This window comes from Grampus griseus (assembly GCF_964374135.1).
Source record: "Grampus griseus genome assembly, chromosome: 3".
Taxonomy (NCBI): Eukaryota; Metazoa; Chordata; class Mammalia; order Artiodactyla; family Delphinidae; genus Grampus; species Grampus griseus.
Window position 1 is genome coordinate 160,157,547 of NC_139019.1, and position 24,576 is coordinate 160,182,122.

A 24,576-nucleotide genomic window follows, 5' to 3' on the forward strand; every position below is an offset into this window, starting at 1 on the left:
TGGATGGGGTGTCGTGTCAAAAAGTTGCTTGTAGATGGGAACTGGTAGATGTTAACGGAGGAATGCTCCATGGGAACCAGGAAGACTGCCAGGGCCCACATGGTGTAGACAGAAGCCCAAGCGTGGGCTGGACCAATCCTCTGTGCCATAGTCCCGAGTGGAGTGTAGATCGCAGCTACGGCAAAACCGCGTAGGCGTCCCCCAAGGATGGCCACTGGGACTTTGGACTGGATGGGGAATTTCCATTTGAGGGCCAGCTCTGAACTTGCTGTGGGTTATTGAACAGAACTGCCCTGTGACTAAAGGACATGAAATCATCTTGAAAGTGAAATACAGTTTACCCTTGAACAACAGGGGGTTAGGGGCTGTGCAGTCGAAAATCTGCATAGAACTTATAGTCTGCCCTCCGTAGCCGCAGTTATACATCGTGGATTCAACCAACCATGGATCGTGTCGTGCTACAGTATTTACTACTGAAAAAAATCCATGTATAAGTGGACCGGCAATTCAAACCCACAGTGTGCAAGCGTCAGCTGGATTCATGATGTCTGTGAGGTTCTGAGGCCCAGGACCAGCTCTTTGGAATAAGTTGGGACAACACGCACCTTCCACTGCCCCTTACAGAGAAACCAAGGCTCAACTGCAAAACAGTTTTATTTGTTAAATTATCAAACGGGATTATCTTACAAAACAATAACTATATGGCTAGGCTAAGTGTATAAAGTGCTCAAGTTTCCAGAACATCATATGTGGGTCACTGCAGGTCCACCCCCTCTCCCCACCCAAAACAAGGGGCACAGGACGTGCTTCCTTCCCCATGGTGTGCAGGAAGGTCCCCACCCCGGTTGGGGACACAGCCTGCGTGTGGATTCACGGCTCGTCGTGGCCCGAAAGGAGCAGGCTCCTTAGCTCTCCCTGAGTTTCCCCACCAGTGGCCTCCTCAGGATTGAAATACCACTGGCTGGTGGCCTTGGGGCCCTGGGCCTTTTCCCAGGCCTCCTGGTTGATTAAGGCTGCCTCTTTACTCGCCTCGGCGGAGAGTTCCAGAACCTGGGTAAAGCTCCTGTGGAAACAAGACGATGATGAAAGCTTTTCACCCTCTGTGCCCGAGCACCTTCGCAGCTGCCATGGCGGGGGGCGGGGGCGGGGGGAGGTTCAGGGTGACCCTCCTCGGGCTCGTGGGAAAGCGGCGGTGAATAAGTTTTGTCTGAACAGAACTCAAACAGGGAAGCCCTGAGAGCAGGACCGGGCAGGTGTGAAAGAAAAGAGTTGTTTACTCGACAACTATTTAGGGAGTATCAACACTTGACAGGAACCATCCTAAGAGCGGGAGGCAGAGCCATGAACGGGGAGCTCCCCCAGCAACCACACAAGATAAACAGCAGTGGGGAATTCAGCACAGAACGAGCGTGCTTCCCCGCTCACTCCCGTGACCCCGGCCATCTAGAACACTTTGGCGTGTCTGATTCCGTCCCGGGGCACAGAGTGATGAGGGAGATGCCACAGCAGGTGGCGTTTATCATGAGTACCTTCAAACCTCTCAGGCACCTCGGGAAGTACATTTGGCATCGTAAGGGAGAAGAAAACTAGATTCTTTTTTGGAAGAGGTGGAAGAAAGCCTCATGGTTAGAAATGTCCTGGAGGAGAAACAGAAGGGGACCGGGTGGCTTTCGGGGGCTGGACATGGGCTGAGTGGACCTGGGCACTGGTTACACAAGGGTGCCCAGTAGTGAAAGCCACTGAGCTGTACCGTTACAATCTGTGGCTTTTCTATATGTACTTATACATCAATAAGAAGTTCCTGGGAATTCCCTGGCGGTCCAGTGGTTAGAACTCTGTGCTTTCACTGCCGTGGCCTGGGTTTGATCCCTGGCTGGGGAACTAAGACCTCACGAGCCACACAGAGCGTCAAAAAACTATCTGAGGGCCCCTGAACTGTTGTGTTACCCCAAGGAAGTGAGCGCCCCTTTCTATTTTGGCTGCTCAAGAACGAGCACAGGAGTTTTGGTTGGGTTGAAGGCATCTTGCCCATTCCCCTCTCCCTGCCTCGCTGGACCCTCGTACCCTCGGCCCCTGCAAACACCAGAGCTGCCCACCCTCCGGAACACAGCACACCTTCCACAGGGCAGCCGCCAACAGCCCATCTCTGCCCGACGAGGAGATGCGGGGAGAGGGGCACTATCTTTTTTAAAAAATATTTTCTGTAATACCTTTGGAGCTCCAGATCCTTCTTTTGGGTCATTTCCTTGAGTTCCCTCAGCAGGTCCAAGGCCTTCGCGTTTTCTTCTGAGCTGCTGATGCCAAGTTCTCCCAGCAGATGGCATGTGGTCGTCAATTCCCCCTGCAACTTGTCTGGAGGGGAAAAGGCGTTTTCAGTCATGGTTTCAAGGTGCCCCAAGCAACGGATGCACGAGCTGGCTGGCTGACTGTATTTTTCTCCTTTTGCTGGAATGTTCTCATGTTATGCAGGAATCGTGATGAGCTCGAAGGCAGAAAGGGTCGTGAAGGAGGATATTCGTGCACTGGTACTGCCTCTGTGCCCCTTTGCCTGAGATCACGGGGCTCTGAGATGGCGGGCCATGCGTGTCTGCCATCTAGGCAGTCATCGGAACATACCTGGAATGGTGCACTGGTGTCCTCAACAGAAGCAAATCCAAAAGACAGAGAAGATCTGGTCTAGGAGTAACTTAAGAACAAACCCATGGTTCCCACTCCCGGTTCCCAGCACTTCTGCCCCCAACGCCCCCCCAGCAGAGAGCCGCCTGCAACAGCGCTGGGTCCCCCCTGCTCTAACAAAGCCAGCATCTCTCCGAGTCCAGCACATGTCCCAGCTGTAAATTATAACACTTGGGGAACCTTATAAGCGTTCTTACAAACACATATCTTCTTTGCCAGGGGACTGAACTGTGTCCTCCCAAAAAGACATGTTCAGGTCCTAATCTCAAGTACCTGTGAAGGTGACCTAACTGGAAATGAGGTTTTTGTAGATGTAACGGAGTTAGAATGAGGTCATTAGGGAGGGGCCTAATCCAATAACTGGTGTCCTTCTAAGAAAAGGGCAGTTTAGACACAGAGGCGCTCAGAAACAAGGCCATGTGAAGACAGAGGCAGCAGCACAACACTGTAAATCAACTACACTGCAATAAAAATTTTAAAAAAACAAAAAACAATACCAAAATAAAATAAAGCTTGGTGACTTCCCTGGCGGTCCAGTGGTTAAGAATGCTCCTTCCAATGAAGGGGACGCAGATTCGATCCCTGGATCCCACGTGCCGCGGGGCAACTAAGCCTGCACGCCACAGCTAAGGAGCACACAAGCCACAACTAGAGAGCTACAACTACAGAGCCCCCACACTCTGGAACCTGCACACCGCAATGAAGAGCCCATGCGCTGCTACGAAAAGATCTCATGTGCCACAACTAAGACCCGATGCAGCCAAAAATAAATAAATATTTTTTAAAAGCTTAATAAAAAAAAGAAAAAACAGAGTCAGAGTCTGAAGGAATGCTCCATGAGCCAAGACTGCCAGGACACTAAAAGCCAGGGGATGCATTCTCCCCTAGAGCCTCCAGAAGAAGCCAACCCCAATGACACCTTGATTTCGGACTTCTAGTCCCCTGAACTGGGAGGGAATAAATTTCTGTTGTTTTAGGCCACCTGATTTGTGGTATTTTGTTACAGAAGCTCTAGGAAACTCAAACAGTCCCCAATCCCAACTCCTGGCAACTATCTAGGGCATTTATCAGAGATGGAGACCAAGAGATATAGACGTGCAGTTGGTTGCCATAATTATAAAATTAGAAACCCAGACACAGATGATGGTTCAACATGGCTCATTTTTCAAGGTCCCGTTTCATACATATACTATTTCACGTTGGAAAAGGCTTGATTTTACATCAGTAAAATCAAGCTAAACACGTCCAGGTGGCTCATGAGAACTTTGCTTAGAAATAACCAAACTCTATGTCATATGACCCAGCAATCCCAATCCTGGGCATATATCTGGACAAAACTATAATTCAAAAAGATACATGCACCCCTATCTTCATAGCAGCACTATTTACAATAGCCAAGACACGGAAGCAACCTAAATGTCCATGGACAGATGAATGGATAAAGAAGGTGTGGTATGTATATACAATGGAATACTACTCAGCCATAAGACAGAATGAAATAATGCCATTTGCAGCTACAGAGATGGACCTAGAGATTATCATAGTAAGTGCGGTAAGCCGGACAAAGACAAGTATCATATGACATCGCTTATATGTGGAATCTAAAATATGACATAAATGAACTTATCTACGAAACAGAAACAGACTCACAGACGCAGAGAACAGACTTGTGGTTGCCAAGGGGCAGCGGGGGGGATGGAGTGGGAGGGTGGGGTTAGCAGATGCAAACTAGTATCTATAGGATGGATAAACAACAAGGACCCACTATATAGCACAGGGAACTATATTCAATATCTTGTGATAAACCATAATGGAAAAGAATACAAAAAAAAAGAGAATGTCTATATGTGTATAACTAAGTCACTTTGCAATACAGCAGAAACTACCACAACATTGTATTGATAAATCAACTATACTTCAGAGAAAGAAAGGGAGGAAGGGAGGGTGGGGTACGGGAGACAGGGAGGGAGGGAGGCGGGGAGAGGGAGGGAGGGAGGGAGGGAGGGAGAGGGAGGGAGGGAGGGAGGACCAAACCGTAGGGCAGCTGAAAACTTATTTGGGGAAGATACTTGTTCTAAAGAGAATTTTAGGATAGAGGATGGCCCTCTTCACACTTGCCGCCTTCTTCAAGTGAAGTATTAGGTGGGAACCCTATACAGGAAAGGGACCCTCTCAGCTCTGCTTAGAAGGCAGGACAGGGTTGGGGTCGGTGGCCCTGTTGTTCCCCAGCCACCAAAGCACCTTTGTAGAGACTGCAGGCTCCCAGGACGCCTTTCAGCAGGACGGGAAATCACTGCGGGGGTCCTACAGACCTAGGTTCAAATCCCAACACAGTCCTTACTCAGGGCATGACCCCACACAAACCGCAGCCTTGCTGGCCCCCTGCGTCTTCTGCCATTTGATGGGGTACGCGCCGTCTACCTGAGAGGAGGCCTATGACCTGACACGAACGGATAAAGGTGCCCAGGACACGGGAGATGCCAGCATACACTGGGAGGTTCATCCTACCCCTTGCCAGGCAGCTGCCCCATTTCCTACCTAAGAAGCACTGCCCGTCTCCGTCCAGGTGGACCGATTTCACGGGCAGTTCATGCCTCGTGGTGTCCAAGGCCGTCGCAAATGTCTTGTATCGTTCCTTAAAGCAGCTGGCTATGGCCTCACAGGGGCTCAGCATCTCGATCTGCAGGCAGAAGGGGAAGGAGCCTGTGGGACGAGGCCCTGCACTCACCTCGCCAGAAGTTTACCAGATGGCAGGCACCTGTGAGGTTAAGACACAGCACTGTTCTGCCAGGTCTCCCAGAGAAACTTCCAACGGTGCAGTGGGCTCTCCCCTCACTCCCAGGTGCCCCGAAGATAGCCCGGCCAGTAGTAAGGTGGCCTGGGTCTCCTCACCAGGAACATGTGTCCGCCTTCCAGCTTGTTCCAGGGCTGGGCCCTCCTGCTTCAGAGCACTGAGCTGACATGCCTGCCCCCCACCAAGGCCATGCCCGGCAACCCCTTTTCCCTTGTACACGCCGTCTGGGGGTTGTAAGGATTCATTTGTTTGACTGTCTTTCCCTTCCCTTCTATTGTGAGTTCCACGAGGATAGGGACTCTGTTCTCAGCTCAGGGCCGGGCTGCTGGGCACACTCATGTGTACATGCTGGGTGTTACAGGCTGAATTGTGTCCCCACAAATTCCTCTGTTGACATCCCAACCCCCAGCACCTCAGAATGTGACCTGATTTGGAGACTTTACAGAGGTAATTCAGTTAAGGGGGGGTCATTAAGCTGGGCCTTGATCAGTAATGACAGGTGTCCTTACAAAAGGGGGAAATGTGGAGACAGACACTCAGAGGGAGAGAGCCAGGTGACGAGACACAGGGAGAAGATGCCATCGACAAGCCAAGGAGAGAAGCTGGGACACATCCTTCTCTCGTGGCCCTCGGAAGGAACCAACCCTGCAGACACCTTGATCTCAGACTTACAGCCTCCAGAACTGAGAGAGAACACATGTCAATTGTCTAAGCCGCCGCGCACTCTGTGTGGTCCTTTGTTATGGCGGCCCCAGGATACATCCTTACTGGGTGAGGAGCCCCATTCCCTGATCGGCCCTTTCTAGGTTCCCACGATTCGTTGTGACCTTCCCTAGCATGGACACTCCCGTCCCAGCACTGACCACACAGCACCAAGCCCATGTCTCCCACCAGCACCCTGGCCCAAATGGGCAGGTCTGGAGTACATCTGTGTCACTGGGCACAAGTCTCAGGATACAAGTCACCAGAATACATGCCCATGTGTGTTGAAGGGACAGAGCCCTCTTGCTGGTTGGTTCTGACATTACCGCCTCGTCCTCTGATAAACCATCACGTAGCAACACCCAGTGGTGTCAAAAGCCGGGCACAGAGTCAGAGCCAGGCGAGGAGCGACGCTCACAATAAAGGCTCCCTCCAACCACCCCACCCCCACCCCCGTGGGACAATGCTGCCAGGATGCGCCTCTTGGAGGCTGCGGTCACCCCTGACCTGCGCGTCCAGGACGTCTGCCAGCTCCCGCTTCCTCTGACAGAGGAGAAATTGGCGCTTCAGCTCGTGAGCTTTTTTCTGGAGCTTCTCCTTCTCTTTGCACATTATTAATAAATTCTTTTCTGCCTTTTCTTCGAATGCAGCAAGACCACTTTCCATCTGGGAAATGCAAAACAAAAGCTCAGGCCAGAGGCGACCTCACCTCGGTGGCTGACGGTGGCCACCCTTCCACCCACGACACGCGTGCAGGAGGCTCCGTCCTCACCTTCAAGGTCAGCAGAGTCAGGAGTAGTGTTTGGGATTCCATCATTTCCATCGCTTCGGAGAGATCCTTCAGGAGAAGAAAAAGGCACTGCTGGTTCCCCGTGAACTGGTATAAAGCCAGCTCTCTTTCTGGGGAGGGGCAGAATCCTAACCTGTCTGTACTTTTTTCCAATCAGTAATTCAACAATTCTAGACTGTGTATCGACTCGTTTCTATTTGCTCATTTAGTCTTTCGAGTCCTCTGTGAAAAGGAAGGTGGTTTGGTCCCTTCCTGCAAGCTGGGCTGTCAAGCGTGAGCTGAAGGGCATCCACCAACTTGTTGCCTTGCCAGAACCAGGACTTGGGGTTCCCACCTGGGTGAGACCACAGCCTGGCCGCCCTCCCTGCCGTGAACAGGGCCTGGCCTAGTGCCTTCCCTAGCGTGGCACTGGCAAACAAGGCCTCAATCTCATTTTTCACATGATCCTGCATTTGTATCCCCTCCTGTACATGTAGCTGGGGAAACTGAAACTGCAAATCCTCTAAGGATGGGTAAGGTTTTTGTTCTAAAAGGCACAGCTGGCTTGTTTATTCTTGGAGTCCCCAGGTTTCAAGGGGCACGTGGCACAGGGCAGATTTAGCCAACCTGCTATAGTGGCTTCCCTCTCATTTCAGAGACTTACTGGGCTCTTTTTCCTCAAGGCAGAAAATGATGATGACTCAGCTTTCTTTGACATTGTTTTTTCTAACTGTGGAGTCTTTCGGACCACGCTTTTGTCTAAGATCAAGAAAAGCGTTTTATCCATAATTTGAAAAGATACATGCACCCCAGTGTTCACAGCAGCATTATTTACAATACCCAAGACATGGAAGCAACCTAAATGTCCATCAACAGATGAACGGATAAAGATGATGTGGTATATATACACAGCCATATAAAAGGATGAAATAATGCCATTTGCAGCAACATGGATGGACCTAGAGATTATCATACTAAGTGAAATAAGCGAGACAGAGAAAGACAAATATCATATCACTTATATGTGGAATCTTAAAAAAAAATGATACAAATGAACTTATACAAAACAGAAACAGACCTACAGACGTTGAAAACAAACACTTATGGTTACCAAAGGGGGGGGGGGATAAATTAGGAGGTTGGGGTTAACACATACACACTACTGTATATAAAATAGATAACCAACAAGGACCTACTGTATAGCACAGGGAACTATACTCAATATTTTGTAATAACCTATAAGGGAAAAGAATCTGAAAAAGAATAGATATATATATGTATAACTGAATCAATTTGCTGTACATCTGAAACTAATACAACATTGTAAATCAACTATGCTTCAATTTAAAAAAAAAAAAGTGTTTTTAAGGTGAGAAGAGCATATTTTGGGAGCCCTCAGACATGCACTGCAACCCCCAGCTGGGGAAAGGACAGGTACAGCCAGTGACTTACCATTAATGGCCGAGAGATCCAGGTCAGGTGGGGCAGTGCCATGCCCTTCCAGCAAGGTAGACTGCAGGTCACCTTTGCCAGTTCCACTGCTGTCTGTGGGCCCAATGAGAATCCCCAGAAGTCAGCACAGTCAGCAAGATACTCCATACTTAAGGCCGGGAGCAGCTAACTTTTCTGTACAATATCACCTGCTTCCAAAAACTCAGTTTCTTACGAGGGAGCAGTAGAGAAGGCTGAAAAACCTTTGGAAATTCCCACCCATCAACTTGAATATATTTTAAAGTAGAACTAGAAAAGCGATGCAGTCTTTATAACTGAAGGATACAAATAAGGCTTTCTGCTTAGTTTAAGTACAAGATGCTGTGTACAAATGAACTTATTTACAAAAAAGAAACAGACCCAGAGACATAGAAAACAAATTTATGGTTACCAAAGGGGAAGGGGGGGAAAAATTAGGAGTCTGGGATTAACATATACACACCACTATGTATAAAACAGATAAACAAGGACCTACTGTACAGCATAGGGAACTCTACTCAATGTTTTGTAATAACCCATAAGGGAAAAGAATCTGAAAAATATATATGTGTGTGTGTGTGTGTGTGTGTGTGTATAAAATATATATATATGTATGTATAACTGAACCACTCTGTTGTATACCTGAAACTAACACAACACTGTAAATCAACTATACTTCAAATAAAAAATAAAAGATGCTGTGTTCAGGGTATAAGAATCTAATAACACATGATATACTTGTTCTGCCCTCTGCTCCTTTTTTTTTTTTTTTTTTGCAGTACGCGGGCCTCTCACTGCTGTGGCCTCTCCCGCCTGTGGGCTCCGGACGCGCAGGCCCAGCGGCCATGGCTCACGGGCCCAGCCGCTCCGCGGCATGTGGGATCCTCCCGGACCGGGGCACGAACCCGCGTCCCCTGCATCGGCAGGCGGATTCTCAATCACTGCGCCACCATGGAAGTCCTGAGAACCCTGATTTTTAAATGTGGCAGGCCCAGTTTTTGACCCCTCTGGCCATGCCAGCTTTCCCAGCTTCACACATGGCCTTCAACCCAACTGCATGAGAAAAGACTAGAAGGCCAGCTCCAGCTCCATGTGCTTGCTTCTCAATCGTGCCTGGGTCAAGGAACAGCACAATTTCTGACAAACATGCAAGCCAAGATCAGCGAGCTCGAGCATGCAGGCCAGATCCGGCCCACTTCCTGTGTTTGTAAATAACTGGGACACAGACACGCCCATTTGTGTACACACTGTCTGTGGCTGCTTTCACGCTGCGATAAGGCAGAGTTAAGTTTCTATGACAGAGACCCCCTGGCCTGCGAAGCCTAAAATATTAACCACTGGTTCAGAAAAGTTTTGCTGACCCTTGATCTGAACAATAAAGCAGGAAATCTAACCTGTAAAAGAACATACTTAGTATTCCACTATGGGACGCAAAACTGTCACCATTCTGAATGAGGGTTTGCAGGCCGAGAAACAATTTTGCTTTCTGTGACTCGCTCTTATGCAAAAGAAGAGCTGCCCACCACGGCTGGTGAAGCAGGCACCGGAGGAGGTGGGTGAAGTACTACTCTGGAGAGGAGCCTTCCCAGACTTCTAGAATGAGCACACTGACTAGGACCGAAGAGCAAATATACCAACAGCGATGGTCTGAGTGGTAGATCATAAGTGAGTTTCCGCCCTTCTGGGCTACATTCTCCAATTTTGTTTAATAACAAACGCATATCATGTCTACAACCAGAAAAACTGAAAGTTTTTCATATCACTTTGGTGAAAGCTTCTAGTAGAAGGGGTATGGGGAGACCATTATGAGGAAGACCCAACCCAAGGTAGTGAGAGGCAGGAAAATGAGGTCTCATACCCTCTCTGAAAGTCCTGCTCTCAGAGCTCTGGTGGGGAAAGTCACATGATCAAGGAACTGGTGCCCCAAGGGAGCACCATGATGGCAATGTGGCTCTTCTCTGGAGTCATATAGAAAGGAAATGACTCCCCCCCATTCCCCTGCCAACCCCCTTCAGATCTTCATATGCCCCAAATCTGTCTTTATGCTGAAACTCTCTGCCAAGCTCCTTTTCCTCATACTTTGCAGAAAGGAAAGGGCGTCTTAAACTTGCATACTTAAAAACAAAATTCACCACCACGCTCATCACTTCCTAAGCCTCAGTGCTGTTTCACCCTCCTTCCATCTTTACGTACCTTTGCTCTTCTGGAGTGGGTTGGGTTTTCTTCCACCTTCAGGCATCTTCCCACTGGCCTTTAATGCATCTGCTGCAGGAGGCTGTTAGGGGAATATATGACATTCAGGGGACAAGACACTTTCCTTCCACAAGAAGGGGTCCCTCTGCAGTTTGCAAGGTCTGCATCTGCTCTTACCTTGAGGCAAGGGATAGATTCAAGGAGTTCTGACATTTAATTGCATACATACAGGATGAATTAATTTTGTCAGAAGGATACCCTCACATGCGTAGAACATAGGAAACCACCAAAATGTTTGCTGGTGATGATCTCTGACATGGCAGATTACAGATGACTGATTTTCTGCATAATTTTTAGTACTGGCCAGTTTAGGAAAGAGAACATATTACTCCGGTTGTCAGAAAAAACAAAGCTTTTGGACAGGTATTAATCTTCAAAACTTATTAAAAAAGCAAGCAGTGCATGGAGCTAGCAAGCCATTATAACAATATAAAAACAAAAAGAGGAAATTCCCTGGTGGTCCAGTAGTTAGGACTCGGCACTTTCACTGCCAAGGCCCAGGTTCAATCCCCGGTCAGCGAACTATGATCCCACCACAAGCCACGTGGCGCGGCCAAAAAATAAAATTAAAAAAGCAAAAACAAGACCTTATAAAGAATGAGAATATTTTGATGTACAGACACCACTCCTATTCAACCTCCCATTGGAAGTCTAGGAATAAGAAATAAAAGGCGAACAGGTTACAAAAGAAGAAATAAAACTCTCTTCTTGCAGACATGACTGTTCACATAGAAAATCTCAAAACATACTAAAAAACACTACTAAAACTAACATGTTTAGCAAGGTTGCAGGATACAGGGTCAACATAAAAAGATATTTCTAGCAATGAACAACTTTGGAAATTGAAATTAAAAAACAGCACCATGGGACTTCCCTGGTGGTCCAGTGGATAAGACTCTGAGCTCCCAATGCAGGGGACCCAGGTTCGATCCCTGGTCGGGGAACTAGATCCCACACACATGCCGCAACTAAGAGTTCACACGCCGCAACTATGAGTTCGCATGCCACACCTAAGAAGTCTGCATGCCACAAGTAAGAAATCTGCACGCCACAACTAAAAGTCCGCATGCCACAACTAAAGATCTCACGTGCCACACGAAGATCCTGCATGCCGCAACTAGGACCTGGAGCAGCCTAAATAAATAAATATTAAAAAAAAAAAAAAAAAGACAGTACCATGTAAAAGTTCTGAGCAAAGAAAAAAAATTTGTAACTCTGTGCGGTGATGGATGTTAACTAGACTTACTGTGATGATCATTTTGCAATATTTACAAAGATTGAATCATTATGTTGTACCTCTAAAACTAGTATTGGGACTTCCCTGGTGGTATAGTGGTTAAGAATCCACCTGCCAATGCAGGGGACATGGGTTTGATCCCTGGTCTGGGAAGATCCCGCATGCTGCAGAGCAACTAAGCCCATGTGCCACAACTACTGAGCCTGTGCTCTAGAGCCCGTGAGCCACAACTACTGAAGCCCGAGTGCCTAGAGCCAGTGCTCGGTAACAAGAGAAGCCACCGCAATGAGAAGCTCAAGCACCACATCGGAGTGTAGCCCACACTCCCCACAACTAGAGAAAGCCTGCACACAGCAACGAAGACCCAATGCAGCCAAAAATTAAAAATAAATAAATAAAATTAAAACTAATATAATGTTATATGTGAATTATTTCTAAACAAACAAAATTTCTTCAAGAAAGAAAGAAAGAAAAGACAAGATAGTACCTTGCATAATAGCACTAAAAAAACACCAAGTACTTAGGTGTAAACCTAAGCAAACATGGGGAAGGTCTGTATGCTGGAAATTACAAAAACACTGATGAAAAAAATCTAAGACCAAATAAAGGGAGAGGTATACCATGTTCATGGATTGAAAGACTTGGGTGTTTTTAGGATGTTATTCTCCCTGAGCTAATGCATAGATTCAATACAATTAAAATCCCTGAAGTTTTGGGAGGAAATGGCAAGCTAAGGCTAAAATTCATATGGAAAGGCAAAGGAACTAGAAGAGTCAGTTTTGGAAAAGAACAGAGTGGGAAAATTCACACAACCCAATTTTAAGACTTACTATAATACAAAGCTAAAGTAACCTGGGCAGTATGGAAATGGACTAAAGATAGACATGTAGAACAATGGAAAAGAACAGAGCCCAGAAATGATGCATACATATATAGTCAATTGCTTTCCAACAGAGGTGATGAGACAATACAACAGGGAAAGGAAAGTCATTTCAACAAATGGTGTTGGAACAAGAGGACATCCATACACTTAAAAATGAACTTTAATTCCATCATCACACCAGATACAAAAATTAATTCAAAATGGACCACAGACCTAAACTCATATAGAAGAGAACATGGGAGAAAATCTTTATGGTCTTGGGTAAGGCAAAGACTTCTTAGAGAAGAAACCAAAAGCACATTTCATAAAAGCAGAAATCGATAAATTGGACCTCATCAAAATCAAGAACTTCTGCTCCTCACCAGACACTTAAGAGAATGGAAAGCCAAGCCACACACTGGGAGAAAATATTTGCAAATCACCATAAAGAGTTGGTATCTAAGATATTGAAAGAGCCCTCGAAACTCAATAATGAGAAAACAAACAACCTCATTTTTTTTTAGTGTGCAAAAGATTTGAAAGGACATATCACCAAAGATATAGGACTGGCCAATAAGCACATGAAAAGATGCTCAATATCATTAGTTGTTATGGAAATGCAGTTTAAAACCACAATGAGATACCACTTCATACCCACTAGAATGGTTTCAGTCCTAAAGTACTGACTCTCCTCTGTGGCTCATAGGAATGTAAAAAGGGGCAGCCACTTTGGATACCAGCTGGGCAGTTAATAACAAAGTCCAACAGACATTTACCCTACAATTCCCCTCCTGGGAGAAATGAAAACACATCCACACAGAATTCTGCACAGGAATGTTTAAGGTGGCTTTATTCATAATTGCCAAAATCGGGAAACAAACCAAATGTCCTTTGCCAGGGAGTGGCTGTGCACACTATGGTCCATTCGTACAGTGGAATATTCTTCAGCCATCAGAAGGAACTAGCACTAACTATAAAAGGCAACGACAGGGAGGGAGGGACCTTTATATGAAAGCAACCAGACTGCAAGAGTCTGCATCCTGGGTGGCACCTTTTAAGTGAGCCTACTGCAAAGGCAAAGCTACAGGGACAGAAAACACATCATGGTTGCCTGGGGTGGGGAGGGGCTGGTTCCATGGGAGCACAGGGGGACTTTGGAGTGGGGGGCGGTGGTGACAGAGTGTTCTCTATCTTGACTGTGATGGGTCTGTGACTGGATGTGTTTTTCAAAACTCAGAGCACTGTACGCTGAAGAGTGACACTTCCTCTATGTAAATTACACCTTAATTTAAAAGATGAAAAAAAAAGAAAACGGAGAAGCTCTTAAAGATCTAAAATACTAGAACATGCAAACACATGGGGGTGCTGTAACCAAGTTTGCCAGGCAACGTTAAAATTATGAAGTGTGGACTAGTATTCTCTGTTGAAAATCATTTCAATACTGTAAACCACGGACTCTGGGTAAGGATGTGTCAATGTAGGTTCATCGATTGTAAATATGCCCCACTCTGCGGCGGGATGTTGACAACAGGGAAGCTACGCATGTGAGGGGGCGGGCAGGGGTGTGTATGAGAAATCTCTGTACTTTCCACTCAATTTTGCTTTGAACCTAAAACTGCTCTAAAAAAATAAAGTCCATTAAAAAACAAAGTCACTCCAAGAAGCATATCAGTTTGCATAAAGGTATCCTTTTTCTTCAAGCCAAATCTTAAGCCACATTAACCTGCCATTCACCCTACCAGAGTAAAAGAAAGGCAGCAGAAATTAATATTTAACTAAACTTTATCATAAACAAAGATTTGGAAAATGGAATAACACAACCTTCACCACACTATCCGTCCATACACACTGAAACAAAATATGTCATTGGGTAATCTAATGATTATTTTCATTAAACATCACACAAAGCAGGTTCCCAAGATGTTAAGTGTTTCATGCCAACATTTTCAATGGTTTCATGGTTTTTGTGGTGTGGCTAGTTCACTGAACTCTTCCTGTAACACTGGGTGATTCAGCCATGTCTTTTTTCCCCTAAAACCCTTTCTCTAAAACCCTACGGGTATTTTTTTACAATACAGGCCAAGGCTGGGTAACCACGTGCCAGGCATTAGACAGAACTGTTTCAGGACAGAATCCAGAAAGGAATTACCGGGTTGAGAGACAGGAATAATTTTATGATTCACCAGAGATCATGGCTCTGCAAAAGAGATTCTCAAAGTGACCAGCCACACATGACAGAGATTCCTGCCTTGGCACGAAGGGCATGACAGCCCCAAAGGCAACTGGACCAAGCCCCCAAAATGCTTCTTTCAGGACCAGGCTGTGCCTGGCCGGTGTGACTTGTCTCAGAATTCCAAGTTCATCAGAACTCTGTTCAGAACTGTTTCAAACGTACATTGTATGTTACCTTTTTGGTGGTTTTCTTCTCATACTGCAAGTACCGGGACTCAACCACTCTTCCACCTGTGGGGGACACACTGTTGGTTTATAATAAAACTATGACATGGACTGTGAGGACCCACCATGCACCTAGGATGCCCGCCCCCCACCCCGAGAGTCGGGTGCTATCAGCCCTCCCCGCTCAGCCTCAAGCATGTATGGGACACCTACTGTATGCAAGAACATATATGGAGGGAGTTCCTTGGTGGGGCAGCGGTTAAGAATCCACCTTCCAATGCAGGGGACACAGGTTCGATCCCTCGTCCGGGAAGATCCCACATGCCGCAGAGCAACTAAGCCCATGCGCCACAACTACTGAGCCTGTGCTCTAGAGCCCACGAGCAACAACTACTGAGCCCTTGTGCCACAACTACTGAAGCCCGCACACCTAGAGCCCGTGCTCCACAACAAGAGGAGCCACCGCAATGAGAAGCCCACGCACTGCAATGAAGAGTAGCCCCTGCTCGCCACAACTAGAGAAAGCTCGCGCACAGCAACAAAGACCCAGCACAGCCAAAAATAAATTAAAATAAGTAAATAATAAATTCTCTTTCAAAAGCTTTTTAAAAAGAACATATATGGAACACCTACTGTATGCAAGAACATTTATAGGATACCTGCTGTATACAAGCACCAGGGCTAGAAGCGGAGACACAGAGACCCACAGGAGCTACGATCAAGGAAGATCAGAAATATGTGCCAAAGTTCAAAACAGAAAGTGGAGTCAGGGGCAGGGCAGGGAAAGGAAGAAAGATCTTCCAAAGATGGCCACCTGCTCTCCTCCTCTTCCCTCCCCAACTCACTCCCTGTGGTCATGACCCCAACTGCCCTTCCCCCAAAAGCCCATCTATGACCCACTCATGGTACTGCCTTTCACATCCCCCACCCCCCTCACCTAGCTCAGGACCACTCTCCTGAGACACCCTAGGCACTGACGCTCTTCTCGGACACGGCTGTATCCCTTGGTGACAGCCCAGCCCCAGGTGCCCTTCCATCCTGATCCTGGGGCGCTGAAGGTGTGTGAAGGAGACACATGTGTCCCCCCAACCTCCAGGGGCTCTCGCTGCAGCCCCTGTGATCATCCACAGTCCTCTGTTCTGATCCCCCAACCCCTCTCCCAGACCCTCCCGCCCACTTCCTACACCGGGCCATCCCTCTGGTCAGCTGGTAACCTGTTTCCTACTTCATTGGGAAGACAAAAGCAGCCCCAGGAGATCCTCCCACCTGGGCATCTAGCTGCCTCCCAACCTCAGAGCCATATCCTGGGCCCCCCATGTGGAGCGACCTCTGTGCTTTGGGGTAAAACCAACCCCCCAACTCTGGGTGCTAGAGCCCAGCCCTCACTCCGTTAGGAAACTGCCCTGGCAACCCCTCTCCCCCTGCCCCACCCTGTATCACCCCACTTCCTCTCTCCAATGGTCACACTGTTCATCCCCCCTCCCCTCCCCTCCCCCATTTCTCTGCTCCCCTTTGCCATGGCGGATCCTCTTCTTCTCCTCTCTCCTTCCCTTGAATCCCTCCCCACACCCCAGCCTGGCTCTCACAGTTACCACGGCACCAAAGAAACTCCTTTCATCCAGACCACGGAGATCTCCCTGCTCTGATGCCCACCCGCCCCTTTTCAGTCCTCGTTCTGAGCCAGCGGCAGCGTTGCACACAGTGCTCACTTGCACTCTCCTTTTTTTTTTTTTTAATTTATTTAATTTATTTATTTTTGGCTGCACTGGGTCTTCGTTGCTGCATGCAGGCTTTCTCTAGTTGCGGCGCGCGGGGGCCACTCCTCGCTGCGGTGCGTGGTCTTCTCATTGCAGTGGCTTCTCCTGTTGTGGAGCACAGGCTCTAGGCACACGGGCTCAGTAGTTGTGGGTCGTGGGCTCTAGAGCGCAGGCTCAGTAGTTGTGGCGCACGGGCTTAGTTGCTCTGTGGCATGTGGGCTCTTCCCGGACCAGGGCTTGAATCCGTGTCGACTGCATTGGCAGGTGGATTCTCACCCACTGCCACCAGGGAAGCCCTGCACCCTCCCTCTTGAGACACTCTGTCCTCCAGGCTGACTGGCCGTCTGGCAGCTGCAGCAGGCTGTCTTCCGGGTCCATTAGCTGGTGAAGGGTGAGTGCCTCCAGACACCTTGCAGGTCCCATGTCACCTGTTCCTCCAACCAGCAGGCACATGCCACCCCTGCCGCCTTCACGACTCTGCTCGGCCCAGCCCCTCCCTTAGGCCAGAAGCTACCCCCATCCTGCTGTTTTATCCACAGCAACTGTCACTGTCCAATACATCCTGTGTCTCCTTACGTCTCCTGATTCACCGCCTGTGTCCGGGGTGGCAAGCTCCCTGAGGGTAGGGATTCTTGTCTGTTTTGCTTGCTGCCACGTTCCACCACCTCGCAGGGAGGAGGTGCTCAGCAATGTGTCAGATGCATGAGTCTGCACTTTTCCTAGGTGCCCCCAGAGCTCAGGGGTCTCCCTTTTTACTAGAGAGAGTGATGTGGTCAGTGTCACCTGCCTTGACAGTTCAGTCCCAAGACTGGGATTTCAACCATATCACCTTCATGCCCGGATTTGCATCTTTCTTTAGATGGGGTTGCAGCCGCAAGCTTGAGTGGAAAAGAGGTACAACCAACAGTTCACAGGCTGCCTGGAGCTGGACACGGAGGTGTTGGTTGCCCCGGGCGTGCCCCAGGCAGGGATGAGCCGTGCCTGCAGGGCAAGTGGCTCAGACGTTCAGGCAGGAGGCACCTAGGGGTTGAGGCCAGGACCAGGCGGGGTCCAGGGGAGAGAATCGAGCCCCACCTAGGGTCTGCCACTGGATGTCCAGTGAAGGATTGGGACGAAGGACACCCCCAGTTCCAAGGGGGGGAGACCATCCTGCATTGGGTCTTTCTAATACCATCAGCAAAGGGTAGGAAGGAGGCTCTGGGTTCCTTGCACAGTTGAAAAGCAGTTTCAAGTTTCTGGAAAACTAGAAGGCACCTGTTTGTTTTCAACAGTGGTGGATTTTCCACAGAAGCAATGTTACAATGAAGGATATAATTTGCGTCCAAGAACTAGACCCTGTGTAAATACAACAGATGTTACAGACCAGATCACCCAGCGATGCTGTGATGCTATAACATATAAACCTCCAGTCATTTGGAACCGGAATTCTGCTTCAAGTTCTCTGAGACCTGCACTAGTGCACAGGCATAAAAAAATACTTCATCATAACAGAGGCTTGAGATCCAACGCGGGAGATCCTTGCGTCTACAGCCCCAAACTGGGCACTGCCAAGAGTCAAGGGGGGCTGTTGACAGTGACCCCGGACGCACAGGTAGACATCGGATGTGTGGGCATCCCCAAGGGTCTGACGCGCTTACTGAGAAGAAACAGACTTTGATGTTTCCTAAGGAATTCAGCTCACACTCTCCTCACCCACACTTCCAAGTGATGAGCCCTGGGTACAACCCGTGACCCCCATGGCCGGAAGGGCCCACTGCCCTAGATGACCCCCACCAGGTCCTGCCACACCCCTGGCTGCAGGGCTGGGTAACCAGACTTGGGGTCCCCAAAGGTGTGACTAGAAGCGGGTAAAGCCCCAGCTCCCCTGCTCTGGTCTGTTTTTCTCTTCTCCAAAAGCACTTACTGGGGGGGAAAGAAAAAATCACTTTTTATTCCAGTGGATTCCATTTCAAAGGGTAGATTCCAATTTTACTCACCTTGTATTCTTCTTCCTCTCGTCTTAGCACCACTAGGAGTACTGGGACCCCCTGCAGAAGGCTTCCTAAAAGAGGAAAACGGGGGTCTTGTTAATGCAGTTGGATAGAAAGCTCAGGGAAGCCAGCCAGGAACCTGGGCTTCCTCGGGACAGCCCAGTCCCAGCACCCACCACCAATACCCATCTCTGTGAGGTGGGGCCACCTCCATGGCAGGAGGAAAACGGAGCCCCAGCCCCGTCACCTGGGGACAACAGCTACGTGAGAAGAGCGAGCATTTTTGCCGAATTTCAAAGGTCTCGATCTCATTAATTCGTTGGGCGTTTGTGTGTCAGCTGTATACCACTGAGGATACAAGGTGAACAGCAGACAAAGCTCCTTCCCTGAGAGGGATGACCAGCATTTTCCCATCAGGCAAAGCGTGAAGAGCGAGCACTCCAGACAGGTAAAGGGGTGGGGATTGGGGGTGAGTGACAAAGAACCATTTGCTCAGGCACATGAGGAAGGATATTCCCAGACAGGGATCACCAAGACCAAGGGCACAGGCGCAGAGAAGAATGATGCGGAAATTGGAACTGATCAGCCCTATGGCTTAGCTGGAGAAGACTGAATTTGAGGAGGGGGTGAGGGATGATAGAAACATTCAGTCCCTAACAGCCTGGCAGACAGGAGGCACTTGATAAATATTTGTCAGACAAATAACTCAGGGGTGCTCACTTGAGGGCAATTCTGACCCCTAGGAGACATTTGGCGATGTGTGAAGACACCTGGGATTGTCACAACAGAGGGGGCTGCTATCGGCTCGGTGGGTAGAGACCAGGGATGCTGCTCAACACCCTACAAGGCACAGGACGGCCCCCATCACAGAGACGATCGCACCCCAGATGTCAACACTGTCAATGTTGGGGGACCCCTGGCATGGTGAAAGAGTGATCGGGAGCGTGGGACGGAAGTCTGCTGCAAAACTCCTGTCAAGAAATAACGAACCCTGGGGCTTCCCTGGTAGTGCAGTGGTTGGGAATCTGCCTGCCAATGCAAGGGACATGGACGGGTTCGAGCCCTGGTCCGGGAAGATCCCACACATCGCAGAGCAATGAAGCCCGTGCGCCACAACTAACTAAGCCTGCGCTCTAGAGCCCGTGAGCCACAACTACTGAAGCCCGCGCGCCTACAGTCCGTGCTCCGCAACAAGAGAAGCCACTGCAGTGAGAAGCCTGCGCACCGCAATGAAGAGTAGCCCCTGCTCGCCTCAACTAGAGAAAGCCCGCGCACAGCCACGAAGACCCAATGCAGCCAAAAGTAAATAAAAAAGAAATAATGACCCTGAATATTATTAAGTCCTAAAAAGGAATGAAGTACTGATAATGCTGAAACGAATTAATCTCAAAAATGTTATCAATGCTGAAACGAATTAATCTCAGAAATGTTATCCTGAGTCAAACAAGCCAGGCACTAAGGCCACGTGGTGTATGATTCCATGGATATGAAATGTCCAGAACAGGCAAATCCACAGAGACAGAAAGCAGACTGGTGGTTACCAGGAGCAGACTGAGGAGCATGAAGGATGGGGGGGACTGCAAATGGACACAGGGTTTCCTTCTGGGCTGATGAAAATGTTCTAGAACTAGGTAGAGGTGGTGATTGCACAACGTTGTGAATGTCTCAGTGCCATCGAATTGCTCGCTTTACAACGGTTCATTTGACGTGATGTGCATTTTGCCTCAATTTAAAAAAAGAATGAAGCCTGACATGATAGAGGAGAGGGTCCCATGAAGTAGGAATCACTGACTAGTCAGCCGGTGGGTGTGGGAGAGTCGGGGATGCCTCCCAGGTGTCCAGTCTGGGCGAGCGGGATGCCAGGCAGGGGTCTGGGTGCTGTAAATCCTGCTGTCGTCACAAGATGGGCTCCACTGGAGACAGCAGTGGTGGTCCCCTTGCTCAGCTCACTGCAGCCATCTTCTGTGTAGTGGGCTCTGGGGACTCCAACGTGAGACCCAGGCCATGCTGGGGGGCACCTCCAAGCCACAGTGGGGAAAGGCAACTTAACAAATGCTGGCTGGGTGCCAGCTGCTCTACTCCCTCATGGAATCCTCCCCACCGTACAAATACCTGACTGTTAGCCTGCTTTTATCTTTGTTTTCCAGACAAGGACCCAAGGTTTATACAGATCACCCCTGGGGAGTCTCAGAACTGGAAACAGACAGAGCAAGGATTCCCTCTGGGGTCTGAGCCAGGGCTCTGGAGCCAAACCAAATGGACTAAGGCCAAACCTGCAGGGACACGGGGTGGGGGAGGGGTGTCACTACATATATTCCAGCCTCAAGTACTTCCCCTGAACCTCGGAGAGGCTAACGTCAATCTCACAGTTAGGTCAAGGGGCTGTGGAGTAAACAAGTGATTTCAGATGGCCCACTAAATTTTAATTCGCACAGGCACAATAAACATCGGCAGAATGAACAAAGCCCAGGAATCACGCCCGGCACCAGGTCATTGTTCGACGTCTCCCTTGGGCAAATGACCTTCCCTCCCTAAGCCTCCATCATCTCCTTTGTAAATGGGGAGAATAGAAAAAAGCGTGTGGGAGAATGAAAGGAGATACTTCAGTGGTCCAGCAGTTACCCACTACAAAGCGGTAATCGTAATAGCGACGGATCACACTTAGGGGCCAGACACTATTCTAAACGCTCTTAAGCCTCACACTAGGCCTACAAAACCGAACGGCGGCGTCAACAGTCCGGTTTCGCGACGGAGGAAAGCGAGGCACAGAGAGGTTAAGCCACTCGCCTGACATCGCCCCGGATCGAAACGGCTGACCAGGGATCCGAACTCGCTGTAAGGTCCTGAGCCCAAGCTCCCGAGCATGCGCAAGGCCGCATCCCACCTCCCAGAACTTGCGCATCCTCGGTGGTTCTTGGAGGAGTCAGATCCGGACTCACCCCAAGGACCCTCCCTCCCCAACTCTGCTGCCCCTCTGTCCCCAGCCCTCGACCAGGGCCCTCCAGCTGGCACCCATAAATCCAGACCCACGGTGCCTCGACTCACCCAGCACCACGCCCCGAGGTATCCGCCATTTTCCCGCCTTCAACTCAAAGGCCGGCTCTTCAAGTCGAAACCCCCCGCCCCCGCCCCGACCAGGCCATATTGCGAAGCTACAAGAGGGGTGGCCTTGGGCCGTGTAGAGCGTGGCTGTGGGCAGAGAGGGCGCCTCCTGCTCGCGCGTCTCTCTGTCCTCCCCTCACACTTGGTTTCGCCCAGCAGCGGCAGGGGGCGGTGACGGGGCCGGGTCGGAAGTGATGGGCGGGGATTCGTGTTTCTCCGCCCCCTTGGCGGCCTGGCGTCACGCCCCCCGGACCCGCCCCTCCGGAACCCGGAAGCGGGAGCGCGCGGGGGAGCGGCGGGCGCGGTGGGGCGGAGCGCCCGAAGAGCAGCGGGCTGGCTGCCGGGCGGGGACCCGGGCCGGGACCGGCGGCGCGCGGCGGCCAAGGCCCAGGTGAGTGCCGGGCGGCCGCGGCTCGAGTGTTTGATCTCGAAGCTCGCATCGGCGGGCTGCCTTGTAGAGGGACGGGGCTAAGGGTTAGTTGCGGGGGGGGCGCGAAAGCAGGGGTCGAGGAGGCGGGAACGAGCTTGGGGGTCGTGGAGAGTTTGCAGGAGACGGAGTGGGAACGGGACGATGAAGGAGAAAGTTGATGTGATGAGCCTGGTGAGGGAGTTTTTGGGCGGGTGTGGAGGCAGATCTTGTGGCTTTGAGCAGCTTCTCTGAAGAGGACGTGGCTTAAGTGGTAGTTGGGGGGTCGCAGGAAACGGGGCTGGGAGGGGGAGAAGCAAGGAGGCGGGGTTGAGAGGCCCAGGCTGGGGGTTGAGAGGAGCAAGGCCGGTGGGGGAACAGCCAGGGTGCGATTGGGGGGAACGGTGCAGAACGGCCTGGGGGCGTCTGCCTACGGTGAAGAGGTAGAGGAATGGTGCCTGAGGGAGGGCAGCGCCTGGGACTCAGTGGGTGCTCAGTAAATGTGAGGGGCTCTGAACCCACTGGTGCGGTGGCCGGCCGAGTTGGTAAGAGGGGAAATGGGGGATGGGAGGGGAGGCAGAAGGGGGATGGAAGCCATGGCAAGAAATGAGGTCTGGTCCAGGGAGAGCCTGGGGAGGAGGGGAGGAAAGGAAAGGACTAGAATGGCCCCGTTCAGACATTGGGGTGCAGACCATGGAGATTTGGGGCCCATCTTACCCTCTTGATTCATCTTATCCCTGACTTCACCCCCAACTGCTGGGGGCCCCGGCTAGTTTCAGCGCCTTCTGGGCGGTATTCAGGACTTGAAAACCCAACACTGTCCTCCTAAGAGCGGACTGGCTAGAGCCTGGGGGTTCTAGGGAGCAAGGAAGGAGCTCTTGGGCCCCCCCCACCCCAGCTATGGGGCCGGAACTGGGTTTCAGAGGGGGCGGGGGTGGGTGCGCACACAGCCGCATGTGCTAGGCTGTCACCACCTCCTCCGAGTTGCATCCTTGGACTTAAATGGGTAAAAAGACATACAGGAAATCTGTCCCCCGGTGGCTGTGAGCTCAGCCTGGGAGAGGCGCCTTGTAGGCCAGGAGTCTAAGGGAAAGCCTCTGCCACACCTCTTTGTCTGAGGTGGGAGCTGGTGGGGATATTGTGCCTTACAGTTGGAGGGTCCCAGCTGCTACCTTCCTGAGGTATGTTCTGGTCTTGGAGTCTCCAAACGCTTAAGGCATCCGGGAGCAGTGGAACGTGACATGGGCAGCTGGAAAGTTGTCTGATGGGCCTGGCTCTGGGGAGGGCCTTGCTCTAAACCGTTTTGATCAGCATTAATTTCTCTTCTTTCCCGACCCTGGGGATCCTTGTCTGGGGCCTGCTAGAAGGGCCAAGGAGCCTGGGTTTATAGTGCGTTCAGGACACGAGCCTGGATAGCTTGAATGTAAAGAGGGCCACAGAAAGATGACCACCCCGTTCACTTCCAGAATGTTCTGGCCCTTATGGAAGCTTCTGTAAGCGAGACTCTCAGCTGCGCTTGCCCCAGAACACATGATTAGAGCCCACAGTCATGCCTCATGCAGGTTCTGCGTATGGGCCTGCCCTGGCTGGGACACTCCCCCTCCCCCTCTCCCCCCCCCCACCATGAACTGGATCAGAATCTTCTGGTTCCACAGCCCTGCTGTTGTCTCCTTCCTCCAGGAGCGTGGCCAGGCAGGCTCTCTTGGAGGGTCTTGTGTTGGGGGTCCTAACCTCTGTCAAGTCTCTTTGTCTGTTTCTTTACTTGCAAAATGAATGGATTGGCCTAATCAGTGTTCTGCAACTTTGAAACCCAGCCTTGGTGTCTCCAGCACACAGCCCTGTCTAGTTTTATGCAGCCCCCAACAGGTGAATCCCCACCATGGCGATCCCATTTTTGTTGGGCTTTCCGTCCTACAGTTTATATCTGAATATGATTATCTTACTGCTTCCTTATCTTCCACGTGGGAAATTGCAGTGCCAAATGTGCTTTTGCACATCATACCTGTTCCCAGGGTTTCAGCTGCATCCTTCTGGCTGGAAATCCCTGGGTGAGACCCTCCCTCAGGTCCAGGCCTGTGACTTGGTGAAGCAGGTGGGGACTTGGGAATCTCCCCATTCTGTTTCACTGTAGGATCCATCTTCTATCCCCAACAGAGGCTTGTTAACTCAAAGCTTCCCTTT

At 50.1% G+C, this 24,576-nt stretch overlaps 2 protein-coding genes across 4 annotated transcripts in view; one reads left to right on the forward strand and one right to left on the reverse strand.

Annotated features, from left to right (window-relative positions):
* Positions 1-723: 723 nt before the first annotated feature.
* On the reverse strand, positions 724-22,033 carry HAUS8 (HAUS augmin like complex subunit 8). The gene is made up of 11 exons (XM_082650459.1): positions 21,933-22,033; positions 18,894-18,958; positions 15,171-15,226; positions 10,605-10,686; positions 8,394-8,486; positions 7,606-7,700; positions 6,945-7,010; positions 6,680-6,838; positions 5,215-5,356; positions 2,211-2,352; positions 724-1,063 (listed from the first exon to the last, which is right to left on the reverse strand). Exons 1-11 carry the CDS (start codon positions 21,959-21,961, stop codon positions 871-873), a joined length of 1,122 nt encoding a protein of 373 aa, XP_082506585.1. The 5' UTR covers positions 21,962-22,033; the 3' UTR covers positions 724-870.
* A 307-nt stretch (positions 22,034-22,340) lies between these two features.
* MYO9B (myosin IXB) overlaps positions 22,341-24,576 on the forward strand; it is an 89,544-nt gene continuing 87,308 nt past the window's right edge. For all 3 annotated transcript variants that reach the window (XM_082650458.1, XM_082650456.1, XM_082650457.1), the window contains exon 1: positions 22,341-22,380. The gene's annotated coding sequence lies outside the window, so the exon portion shown is untranslated. The remainder of the gene's footprint in view (positions 22,381-24,576) is intronic.